The following is a 13,673-nucleotide window of genomic DNA, read 5'->3' on the forward strand; positions in this document are numbered from 1 at the left end:
TCCAGTAAAAATCGCCACAACCAGAGATCCAGGATAGAGAAGTGCGCAGTTTCTCCATCAAAGAGTTGGGGCCAAGACAGTTTCCCTCACTTTGGAGAGTTGCCTCATGGTTTTGAAAGCTACAATTTCTGAAGTCATTGTTTTTGATCCACAGTGCTAGTTGGCATTTAGATCTCTTGGAGCTTGTCACTGCTTGCTCTGCCTGTTTTCTCTGGCCCATAGACTTTTATTGCCTAAACATGAAACATCTGTCGGGTCGGCTGGCATTAAATCAGCTTAGATGGAGATCAGCTTGTGGCCTTATTGCTCGCTCCTGTATTTGTCTTAACCCCTACAAAGACAGAGAGCTACTGGACCTTCCTTATGGGTTTCCCTTATGGGCCTCATCTGCATCAGTCAACCATTCCAAAGTTATTTATTCTTCTTTTAATGTGTTTCTACCCTACGATTCATATTTTTAAATAAGCATGTTCCAAATTGCACAACTGAAGTCATTCATCTGAATTCCCAGTATGCTGACTATCTTAAAAGAACTTTGAAAAATTGGATTTAAGCTCTCAAAATCCCTCAATCTACATGGAAAAGTAGCTTTTTGCAGGCTTTATTCGTTGCAACATTTTGGATTCTTTAATAGGGGAAAGCTCGAACATGGCACTTCATAGAAGGAACCTAGGAAGTCTTAGTTTAACTAATAAAGGGGTGAGTTCTATTTTGGAAGTAAAATTTGGAAATGACTGGAAACTACTTGCTATTACTGTGGTGCAATGGTCTGAGTGTTGAACAAGGATTCTGAGATATCAGGCTTTGAACCCCCAATCAGCGATAAAACCCACTTGGTGACCTTGGGCAAATATAACCTTTTCAGCCTCTTTTCAGATTTATTCTTCTGAAATAAATCTTCCTAGGAAAATTCTATGAAAGGGTTTCTATAAGTCAAAATTGATTTGAAGACACAGAACAACAAAAAAGCTCATTGTATTACCTGAAATAGCCTCCTATGCTGCTTGTCCACAAATGGAGCTACATGTAAAAATATACCTGCTCAAGTCTCCTGTTTCAGGCAGCAGAGCACATGCTTCTAATTTGATAACTTTTTAGTGATCACCAAAGTTTCCCAACATCAGAAACTTTCCAGAGAAAGTGGATACTTCCTTCAGGTTGTAATTACGAATCATAAGAGCTCTCCAACAATACATTGCCTCGGAGTATGGTGGAGCCTCCTTCTCTGGAGGCTTTTAAATGGAGGCTGGGTGGCCATCTGTCAGGAGTACTTTGATTGTGTGTTCCTGAATGGCAGTGGGTTTGACTGGGTGGCCCTGGAAGTCTCTTCCAGCTCTATGATTCTATGAGTCTACATGCAATTAGAGCCCTAATTAGGAACACTACTCAAGATATGATATAGATTTTACCAGCTGTCCCTGGGACTTAGGCCTTGGAACATATGGTTTGAACATGCCTAAAGAAGCAAGTACTATTGGAGAAAAAAGAAGATTCTTTTTAACATGATTTCCCAGAATGATGTTTACTGCCTAAACAAATAACTGAAATGTGAGAATAGTCAAAAGAAGGATGGTAACTGCTTTATAAGAAGCATCTAAATATCTTAAAAGCACCCGCAAAACAGGGTCAGCCATAGTTAGCACTTGGATGGGAGACTGGCAACAAATACCAGATGCTGCTGATTATATTTCAGAAGAAAGAATTCGCAAAGCCACCTCTGAGTATTCCTTGCTAAGAAAATCCTATGGAATTCGTAAGTTGACAGGCAACTTGAAGGCAGTATGCAAATGTTCTTCTCATTCTGCTATGTGCATAAATCTCATGGTCTCTGATTTCCTGAAGCTTAATCTCTCTCCCTCTAGGCAAAATTCTAATTTCTTTCCCCTTTTCTATTCTTTCAGGATTATACTCGGGTGGTGAGTCCTATCATCGATGTGATAAGCCTGGACAATTTTGCCTATTTAGCAGCATCAGCAGATTTAAGGGGAGGTAGGTGAGGCGAATAAGTACATTCTGAAGAAAGCTCTTTCTCTTCACTTCCTCCCTCCGCTTCTCCCTCACTTTCTTTATGAATCATCGCAGCACAGTTCATTCCATGTTATCTTCGATGTCAGATATGTCCTAAAACCGAAGCTTTTACAAGTATTTTAATCTCAGTCTCCCTTTGTGTGTGTATTTGTGTATGTGGGTGGATGGATAGGAATAGATAGATAGATAGATAGATAGATAGATAGATAGATAGATAGATAGATAGATAGGGGTCTTTGTGACTGAAGGTATGGAATATAGACCTATATGGTTATATCTGCTTAGCCCTCCATATGTTGTTGGACTACAGCTCTCATTGCCTAATAGTGAGGGTTGCACCTTGCCCTTTACTTGGTGCAGAATCTAATCTTCGTCTCTTTTTAAATGTTTGCAGAAAATACCAACTACACTCCATTGTAATGATGCAGGTGGCTGATACATTGATCAAAATTCAGGTCCTGCAGCTTAGGAAACTGTCATATGTCTATTCAGAGAATAGTAGGTGATGGAGCAAGGGCAAACTAAATGGGCATGGCAGGGGCTTCCAGGTTTGATGCTGGTCACCATCCTTTCTAGCTGTCACTGGAGACATTCTGGGTTTTTAGCTAACTTTAAAGGAAACTCGCTGCAGAATTTTACCTGCAATTGACATACCTCACATCTTTCTCCCAGTACCGTACTGGGAGAAAAGTGAGATATATATTAAATAAACAAATCTTTCCCCCTCTTATTCCATCTCTGGATATCCCTCGTTAGATTTAGATTGTTGATACCAGTTTATTTCTTGGACCTATTCCTTATCCTCAGCTTTGGAGACATAATGCTGTTAATACGGGCTCTTTGAAAAGATTATGTTGCTTTGAGGTTCATGAAAAGATCTGTGTGTTTGCTTTTGAACTTATGAAGCCATCTATAGATGAAGCCCTCATACTACCAGTACCATGCATTGTACACAGAACTGTGTAAACATCCTTCAGAGATACAATGACAGTTTTTCACACTAACACACATTTGCATCCAAGCCCCATACTGCAGGAATGTAATTAATAAGAGATTACATTTCAGAACATAAAAAGAGCTGTGCTGGGTCCAATCAAAAACCCATGAAGTCTAGCATTTTGTTACCACATTTGCCAAGTTGGGACATCCATAAGCAAAAAATGGGCACTAGATGCACCTGGTTTATATTCCCAAGCAACTGGTAAATAAAGGCATGATACTTCTGATGCTGAATGTATTAGCCATCATGGCTTGCAGCAATAGATAGCCTTATGCTCCATAAATGTATTCAATCACAATTTGAAGCTATCTAAGGATTCCACATTTTAACTGCACAGTATGTGAAGATGTATTTTCTTTCATCTGTCCTGAATCTCCCACTGTTCAGCTTCATTGAATAACCCAGGTGCTGGTACTACCAGAAACGGAGAACAATTTGTCGTTATCCACTTTCTCTGCACAATGTAGAGTTTTATGCACCTTTATGGCTTTACTTGTCCTGTCCAATCACTATGCGTACTTTGGAGGTATGTCAGGACTGGGCCAGTTAATACCATATTACAAAAAGATTGCATTCAAAAGAAACCTTCTCAAAGAAAGAATCAGGTTTCCAACAAACTACTAACATATTTCTACACTGTTTCCAATGAATAATACTGAATCTTCATTTTCATTTTGCAAAATGTGTAAAGTATCTTGTAACAAATCTTTGTAACATTTATGCTGAAACCCCAGAGGTCTCAGACTATCAAATGTTTTGCTTACAAAAGCAATAAATAACTGCAATATATCATTACACATATCCGTCCTAGTTTCTTCTCTAAGAAATTGCACTTAGCCGTTAATTTTTCATTTAAATTGCTAGATTTCATTTAATAGGTCTGCAGAGTATCAGAATAAATTCGAAAGAATTCTAATGAATCATAAACCATTCTAGATTCAAATATTAAAAGAAGTAGAACTCTTCATTAGAAATCTTTAGAACCTATTCTTCTAAAATTCTGCAGATCTATGGTCTTGAGATACATTTTCCTAGTAGTTCCCCCACTTCTTGAAGAGGTCTGTTGGTTACTCTCACACACAATCCATGTATCAAGAGGTAAATATAGGGAATATCTTATCCACTGATAACCATCCTCCAACCACTACCAGACATTAGAACAGTGATTCCCAAACTTTGGCTCTCCAGAAGTTTTAGATTTTAATTCCAAGAAATCCTGATTTTTTTGGCCCAACTGACTAGGTCTACAGGGAGCTGAAGTCTAAAACCCCCGGAGGACCAAAGTTTTGGAACCACTGTCTTAGAATATATGCCAGAATAAAATACACAGTTTTCCATTAATAACAAAAGCAAGCAAAATGGTGACAAACACCTTGTTTCTTGATAAGTTGATTATCTGTCCTGGGCCAATGGTGTCATCTGCAGGGTGATGGTGGGAGGGCTGTTTTGGTATGGGCATCATATATCCTTTCATATGATTTGAACATTTCAGATATTTTCTGAATGATGTTTGCAGAGCTTGGAAAAAGTGACTTTGCGGAATTTTAACTCTCCGGTTGGGCCTCCAACCAATATAGCTACTGCAGGCTGCAAGATTTCTGAGTTGTAGTTGGAAAAGTAACTTTTCTGACTTTCTGACCTTTAGAAGCAGCATCCTTACAGCTGAAATAATGAAAGAGCTTTTCATTTTCATTAGATGCAGCAGTAACTCTTCCAAAATAGGATGCTGAATTCATCTGTGCAGCAGACATGGGATTTATTATTCCTCTTTGCCTTAATGTGGATCTCAAATGCAGGAAATCCACCTGCCCCACTCTCCCTCAGAAGACCTATAGGCATCACCCAATTTGGTCAAATTTTTGGATCATTCCTCCACTTTTATTAGTCATATTTTACCTTTTGCAATTGTACATTTCAGGTCCCCTCCCATTCAATTTTGCAAGCCTTGCATGCACTTCTTGCCATCTACCTTCCTTCCCATAGGATTTGCTCAATTTGCAAAAATTGTAAGCCAGACCGCATTTTATGTGATGCGCATGGGGAAAAGCCAATTAGAACAAACAGAGAGACTCTGTTCCCGGAAATACATGTCATCCCACTGAGAGGGCTGATTAATGTCTCATAACTTTGGCAGCCAATGAGGCATAGGACAGCCTGTGCGGAAGGCTGGAGCACTAATTACTGCCTTACTCTCTGGGAACAAATATTGGAAGATTTGGAATGTAATTGAGCACAGATAAATACCACCAAGGAGCCTCTGCAGGGATGCCTCTAGGATGGCTACTAGCCTGCATATTTCATTGCAGTTGTAAAGGAGGCCCTTGCTGCCTTCCCATCATGAGCCCAGAAGCAAAATTACAACCATCTAACCATTGCTAAGATGGATATGCCAATGCAGTCAATATATCTAGCTTAGTGATGAAACAGATAAGACATAAGAAGAAACACATTGACGTAAAGTTTGAAGATTGGGCAGTAACCTTGTGAATAGGACCAGGTCCTCAATGCATACCATTAATACTATAACAAAAGGTGCATGTGCAGTAAAGAATGATAGCATTTTGATACCATTCTAATTATTATAGCCCCATCCTATGGAACCATAGGGTTTATAATTTCACAAGATACTTAGATGCTGAACTACAGAACTATGATGCTGTAGCTCAGGAAAGTGTTCTAAAGAATTATAAGTACCTGGCCAAACTACAAATACCAAGGTTCAGTAAAATGGAGTAATAACAGTTGAAGTGGTATCAACTTGCAATACTTGTGCGGTATGGATATAACCACCATGGAGAGCAATCTGGCCTTTCTATATGCTTCATTCCAACTCACAAAGCGGACTCTCTTCCCAAAGTCATTATGTAACATGGACAGAAGGGATAACAATTTCTAAATATTTAACAAAGGCCATTGCCCGGACAGATTCAAGATTCATCAATTGTCAACATTACAATATAAGAGGAGAGGTATTCCCATATTACCAAACAGTTATCTATGGAAAGTCCCAAAATAATAAACCAGCAAGCCTCACCCAGCTTGTATTCAGAAGCATACCACATCTGACAGCAGAAATAATATATAAACGACATCGCTAGTGCCTGGCAGCCATCAATCGCCCAAGCCTTACCTGCCCAATTCCACTTTAAATGCATCCAAGCTGGTGGCCATCACTATATCTTGTGGTAGCTAAATCCGCCCTTTGGTTGTGGATTTATTTATTTTTGCACTTTTCAGAGAAGTGCTTCCCTTTATCTATCTTAAATCTCCCACAATTCATCTTTAGTAGGTGACCCCGACTTATAATATTTTGAAAAAGACTGATGCTTTTTCTCTCTGTCCATTTTATCAGACCATTAAATTTGTATACATCTCTCTTATGTCTCTGCTTTTGTCATTTTTCTAAACTAAACAACCCCAAGAGTTTCTCTACCCCCTCAATCGGTTTGGGCATCCGTTTTTTGTACTTGTCCCAGTGTTACATTTCTTAAGAGATTACCACAATTATTCATAGTATTCAATAAATCTCTATAAAAGCAAAATAGGATTGGCAATTTTGTCTTGCACCTTGAGTGCCTATTTTGATGGGAAATAAGCAGAGCACAGTACAATGTAATGCCATAAATTTCTATTCCTTTTCTCATTATGCTCAACCACTTTCCTTTTTTTACAGGAACCATATGCTGAAATAACATTTTCATCACAGTATTGACCACAAATTGAAGTGAGGCTGTAAATCTTCATTTACATTGGTCTTGCTTGAAGAACAAATCACTTCACAATTTGTTTCCCTACTGGGAAAGATTACAAGAGTTTTTGAACATTTTCCAATGATTTTTCACATTTCTGTAAAAAAAACATACAAAAGGATTAAGCAAAAACTCTGCAGGGTTTCTTTTTTTGCAGTTAATCACTTTCTCAGTAAGGTGTTTGTCATAACATATCGAAACACTCTTTCTTGTGGAGAACATCTTCAAGCATTTTGAACATTCTTAGCTTTAATGTCCCGTTCTAAGAATGCATCTACACTATGGAATTAATTTAGTTTGATTCCACTTTAACTGCCATGATTTAATACTATGGAATCATGGGAGCTGTAGGAGCCCCCAGTGGTACAATGGGTTAACCCTTGTGTCGCAGGACTGCTGACTGACGATTGGTGGTTTGAATCCTAGGAGTGGGGTGAGCTCCCATCTGTCAGCTCTAGCCTCCCATGCTGGCTCATGACAGAATCCTCCTACAGGATGGTAAAGCATCAAGCATCCAGGTGTCCCTTAGGCAATGGTTTGCAGACGGCCAATTCTCTCACACCAGAAGAGACTTGCAGTTTCTCAAGTCGCTCCTGACATGAAAAAAATGGGAGCTGTAGTTTTACAAGGTCTTTAACCTTTTTATACCAAAGAGTGCTGGTTTCTCACCAAACTATAATTCCCAGGATTCCATAGCATTGTGCCATGGCAGTTAAAGTGATGTCAAATTGCATTAATTCTACAGTGTAGATGCACCTTTACGCAATCCCTTAAGATGTTGTTTCTGATACATCCTAAATGTAAATTTGAATCAAGCTCTCCTCATTTTCATGTTACTTAGATTTGCAATGTTTTCTTGTTTTCCTCTGTTCATATTTTAGGGTTTGATTGGAGTCTTCATTTCAAGTGGGAGCAGATCCCCATTGAGCAAAAGTTGTCTAGAACAGACCCAACGCAGTCCATCAGGTAAACCCATTTGAGTAGCTTTTGCTTTAAATCTCTCTTTTAGACATCCAATTTTGTCTTAAATAATTACTTGCTTCATTCATTGATGATACTGTGGAAAGTGTCCAGGGGTCATGTGTGGGTTCGTTTACAAGCAACGGGTAATCAATATCTATTGTTCCCTAAAGAGTTTTAATATTCCTGACAACTATTTGCAACTCAATTTGTGGGCTTAAGGAGCCTGCATTAATATAATAGGCCATGCACAGTATATTGGTTTTTTAAGGCTGTAATGAATAAGTACCGATATCACCTTTGCGAGGTAGGAGAAATGTCACTGTCTTAATTTTAAAAATTGTTGCCATTGTCTGGTGGGAATAACTGACTTTTCCAAGCTGGTGTGTGAGCTGCAACTGAAACAGAAGCTGCTGCTTCCGGCATAATACCATCCTTCTTCTCAAGGTCTAGACAAAGTCATCAGCATGTGCCTTCTGTAGTACCCTATGCATTCACTACCCAATTCATTTCAGTATACTGAAAAACAGCATAAAAATCCAGATAAGGAATGCTGTATAGAATCATAGAATCATAGAATAGTAGAGTTGGAAGAGACCACATGGGCCATCCAGTCCAACCCCCTGCTAAGAAGCAGGAAATCTCATTCAAAGCACCCCCGACAGATGGCCATCCAGCCTCTGCTTAAAAGCCTCCAAAGAAGGAGCCTCCACCACGGCCCCGGGGAGAGAGTTCCACTGTCGAACAGCCCTCACAGTGAGGAAGTTCTTCCTGATGTTCAAGTGGAATCTCCTTTCCTGTAGTTTGAAGCCATTGTTCCGTGTCCTAGTCTGCAGGGCAGCAGAAAACAAGCTTGCTCCCTCTTCCCTATGACTTCCCTTCACGTATTTGTACATGGCTATCATGTCTCCTCTCAGCCTTCTCTTCTGCAGGCTAAACATGCCCAGCTCTTTAAGCCGCTCCTCATAGGGCTTGTTCTCCAGACCAGTAGCAGTATTGAAATAAGTATTCTCTTTTTGAATAGTAGAAGAAGTCCATAAGTCATGGACTAACACTGATAACATTTGGCCCTATGCTTGTGAGAAACAGATGTACATGGGCCATTTTTCAGCACTTTCAGTGTCTGTGAGTCCAAACATCTAGAATTATAAGGTTGTCCCAATTTCTCCTGGTCCATATTGTAATTGATACTTGTGTGGACAGTATATTCCATAGCCTGGCATCTAGTTTATAGGATGGGGAAAAATTTTACTGCTTTCCCCAAGTCCTTTTCTCCCTCTTAGGAATGTTAGAAGTGCCTTGCTGGCTCAGATTAAAGACTTATCTAGTTCGCAACCTGTTCACACAATGGCCAGCTATTCCCTATAGCAGTAGTTTTCACAGTAGCTTGTGAATTTCCTATAGAACCACTGCCCTATAGGAAATTCACAAGCACGATGCAACAATAGTATATTCACCCATGAATGTTTTCCATACTATTGCAACCAAAGGGTCCCCACTGTGACCAAAGGAAGCATTCGTATGGATGTCAGTATAATCATAGAATCATAGAGTTAGAAGTGACCTCATGGGCCATCCAGTCCAACCCGCTGCCATGTAGGAAAAGTACAATCAAAGCACCCTTGACAGATGGCCATCCAGATAATTTAAAGGCCTCCAAAGAAGGTGCCTCCACGACACTCCAAGGCAGTTAGTTCCATTATTGAACAGCTCTTACGGTCAGGAAGTTCTTCCTAATGTTCAGGCAGAATCTCCTTTCCTGTGATTTGAACCCATTTTCTGATTCCCATTGTAGAAAATTGGGTAACCTGCATTTTGCTTCAGAGTCTTTCACCTGCTTACATTTTTCATAAACATAAGATTGTTTTAGGTTAAATAGGTAAATCTTTTATCTCTTGTGAGATCTTTGCATAGACTTTTGTGATCAGGAGCAAACTGGATTTGTGTGAATTCTGTGATGTGCTCCCTTAACTATAGTGAGTTGTTATGCTGGCAAATACATTGACCTCAGTTCTTTGCCTAACCAGAATTCTTAAAGAAGGTTTGAAGCTTGTTATGCAATCCAAAACTAAGGTTACCATTGGTCTTAATGTAAATGTATCAATAGTTAAGAAGTGTGTGTATGAAGTGGAAGTGAGTGAGGAGAGAAACTATTGCCTTGATGTTCACTTCAGATACCTTAATCATGGTGAGATATTACTTCTACTAAATCCGCTTCAGTTTGGAGTTACTTTCTGGGGATGATTTTTTTCTTAAAACACCCTAAATCAGACAAAATGCTGCACAAATGTAACATGTCTTTTTGCCTTTAAGGATGCTATGTTTATGTTATGTACATTCCTTTTCTTGTCCTTATTTTGTGTAGAACACCTGTCATAGCAGGAGGCATTTTTGTGATCGATAAGTCTTGGTTTAACCATCTTGGAAAATATGACACGCAGATGGATATCTGGGGAGGAGAAAACTTTGGTGAGCTGGTACCTTGTTTTGTCTTCTTTAGTTCTTCATAAGTCAGTGATGCAATCAATAGCCCATCATTTAGACAACACAGCAGTTTCTCCTTGTTGAGAATGATGTGAATTAGAATTGTAGAACTCATGCAGAAGCTACTCACAAACAGACACATTTACCTAGGTAGGGATCAAGAAGGAGGAAACCTTTGAGTTTAATTGTTGAAGAAGCAACTTGGGCATTTATCTTTGATATTTAAAAGAGAGATTGGAACATTACATTTTTAGTCATAACTCCCATAATCCTGGGATTTGGGGAATTACAGGACAAAAAGTACTTATTCCAATCTCTAGTTTGTAAGTATAGTTAAGAATGTTGGAGGAAGCCTGGAAACTGGGAAATAAAGAGTTCAAAACAGAGAGTGTTGCAAAACACAGTGAATTTAGAAATTCTAGAGAATACGAGCTCATGGAGATAGGAGGAAAGGGTATAAAATGGTGGGTGCAGATATGCCTTCCTTGGGTTTTATTTGTCTCCTGCTTTTCACCCAGCAGGTTATCATAGCAGCTTGTGCATACATAGTTTAATACAATAAAACCACAATTAATCATCATATCTTTTAAATGTCACTGAAGTCAACACTGATTGTAGACAGATGGAGATAAATGCTTTGCAGTTAAATTGATTAAATCCAGATTACAGTAACAGCTTCATTGTTGAAAGGCCCTCACCTTCCATTAGGTAGGAGACACTATAGCCTCTAATGTAGTGACCACCAACTGTACTTTTGAAGATGAGTTCTAAAAGTAACTAGGGTTTTGGATGAAGGCCAGGGTCTGGGACAGGCCAAGACTCTATCACCATTCGGATGTTCTTGAGCACATTGTCTTCACCAACTACTGTCCGTACTGCCTGAGGTTTGTAGAAGTCTGAGCCCAACAACTGGAGGACCACAGAGTCTCAACTCTTGAGTTAAGAATCAATATATAATGTGTTGATTTTTTTAAATTTTCCTGCTTCGCCAATAGCACGTGTCGATATCCACTGTGGTTCTTTACCATCTAATGCAGTGATTTTAAAACCCTGTTTCTCCAGGTATTTTGGACTTCAACTCTTATAATCTCTGACCATTGGCTAAAGTGGCTAAGACTGCTGGAAGTTGAAGTTCAAAACACATACCGGTAGAAGAGAACAGATTGGAAAAGACTGATCTAATGCAGTGTCCCCCAGCTAGCTTGCTTTATTTATTTCATACATTTATATTCCGTCCAGGGCCATAGCCAGAAAACAAATTCAAGGGGGGAGGTGTTGAAACTTTTTTTTAGTGAATCATGAAGAGTAGTTTTATAATGCAAAATAATTTAGAAATCAGGCTCCATCGATAAATTTCAGTGGACACTCATGGGGATTTGGTCAATAAGTTAAAATTCATGAGTAAACCAAAGGTTTTTTTAAACCCCCCCCCCCCCCTTGGCTACAGCCCTGATCCCATCCTTCTCACCCTCTTGGGGAGGGGGGGGCTCAGGGTGGCTTCACAACCGGCAATCATTAGATGCCAAAACAACAATTATAGAAACAAATTATAATTAAAACAGATAATTAAAACATCAACTATAAAACATCATTTAAAAATTACACAAGTCTAGGTAGTCATAGTCAAGGGTCTGACCTTTATCAGATACATAAATCGTTCTTATTATTATTGCTGTGTTTGCTGCTCAAATGCCTGGTCCCACAGTCATGTTTTGAGTTTTTTCCAAAAGGACAGAAGGGAGGGGGCCAAGCTGATTTCACTGGGGAGGGAGTTCCACAGATGAGGGGCCACCACTGAGAAGCCCTGTCTCTCATCTCCACCAATCGCGCTTGCAAGAGTGGTGGGATCGAGAGCAGGGCCTCCCCTAACGATTTTAACCTCCAAGGTGGATCTTAGAGGGAGATATGTTCAGACAAGTAAGCTGGGCCGGAACCATTTAGAGCTTTATAGGCCAAAGCCAGCACTTTGAATTCTGCTTGGTAGCAGACTGGCAGCCAGTGGAGCTGACGTAACAGGGGTGAGGGGTGCTCCCTGTACGGCGCTCTGGTGAGCAATCTGGCTGTTGCCCATTGCACTACTTGAAGCTTTTGAACAGTCTTCAATGGCATCCCCACGTAGAGAGTGTTGCAGTAGTCTATTCGGGATGTAACAAGAGCGTGGACCACCATAGCCAAGTCAGGCTTTGTGCCCTCCAGATGATTTGTACTACAACTCTGCTAAGCTGTGGCCTTTGGCCCTGCTGGCTGGAGCTGAGGTAGTCTGAAACAGCTGGAGCACACTGGGTTGAGGAAGGCTGTTGTATAATTAATCTTCAGTGGCCAGAGGGAGAGCACATCAAAAATAATTCATAATGCAAAATATCCATGAAAGCCCTTTCTAGCCCCCCTCTTCTGATGTTTTCTTTGTGTCTCCAAATAAATATGCAGATGGGGAACTTGACCAGAGTGACAGATAATAAACACAAGAGGCCGGGCCTCAGCAAGGTCACCTCGCTTCAGAGATTCAAATGAGTTTTTCAACATCAAAGCTCTGGTGGTCTTCTGATCCTTTTGACAAAAAAAAAAATCAATTCAGGGCAGCAAAGCCCCTGGAAGTAAAAGGGAGGCAGATAGAAATATCCCTGTTTAAATAAACAGGGTCAGACCCTGCCTTAGGAAAACAGATTGCTAACAGTATTGGACAAATCACAGAACTCTCAGCCCCAGAACAACCCTTGATAGGGTTGCCTTAGGGTCTTCCTAAGTAGAAAACAATTTAAAGGCACATGAGAATAACAGCATGACTCAATAGTTGATTTGGGTGGGTTTGTAGCAAGGTTACACAGAAAGGATAAGCTTTTGCTAGCATGCAATTGATTGAAAACTAAGGGACCAATTATTAAGAAAAGAAAACTATTCAAATGGATTTTTAGTGCGCATTCTGCTATTGATGACTAGAGTTTGCAATTCCGACATCCATTCCCCTGATAGATTTGCACTGCAGAAGCACTGGCGGCACATAATGATATTAAAGAGTATGAACAGTGACCATTGCAGGGATCCCCCTAAGCAGTTGTTAAAGCAGATTACATGTTTTTCCGGAATCCCCATAAATCTTTTGGCAGCTTTTCCATATCTGTGACAAATGTGCCTGAAATGTTTTACTTGGAACACTGCAGTATTTCCTAGTGTAGCATATCTGCCTATTTTCACCAGTGCCCTTGAGATCATAGGCCTTTCTCCCATTTCCTGTCCCTTTCTGCTCTCACACATGGATCCTGCACACATACACACATCTAGGGAAACCTCCCTAATAAATGCAGTCTTCACCTTTACACTTTGTCTAAATTGACTTTATTCTAAACTCTTAATTTTCATCTTCCCTACAATCTGATAATCTTCAATCAAAGTTGAAAAGGCCTTGGTTGGGGAATCATATTACACATTTGCACTGCATTTAAGGAGATTCCTGC

The 13,673-nt window shown here is 39.9% G+C and overlaps 1 protein-coding gene across 1 annotated transcript in view; it reads left to right on the forward strand.

The window, feature by feature from the left end:
- Nucleotides 1–13,673, forward strand: part of galnt16 (polypeptide N-acetylgalactosaminyltransferase 16) — a 246,567-nt gene that overhangs the window by 196,629 nt on the left and 36,265 nt on the right. Inside the window, exons 7-9 of the mRNA XM_008118139.3 lie at nt 1,902–1,989; nt 7,659–7,743; nt 10,103–10,206. Coding sequence (XP_008116346.2) covers nt 1,902–1,989; nt 7,659–7,743; nt 10,103–10,206 — 277 coding nt within the window. The remainder of the gene's footprint in view (nt 1–1,901; nt 1,990–7,658; nt 7,744–10,102; nt 10,207–13,673) is intronic.

The sequence above is a fragment of the Anolis carolinensis genome, chromosome 1, assembly GCF_035594765.1.
Source record: "Anolis carolinensis isolate JA03-04 chromosome 1, rAnoCar3.1.pri, whole genome shotgun sequence".
Lineage (NCBI taxonomy): Eukaryota > Metazoa > Chordata > Lepidosauria > Squamata > Dactyloidae > Anolis > Anolis carolinensis.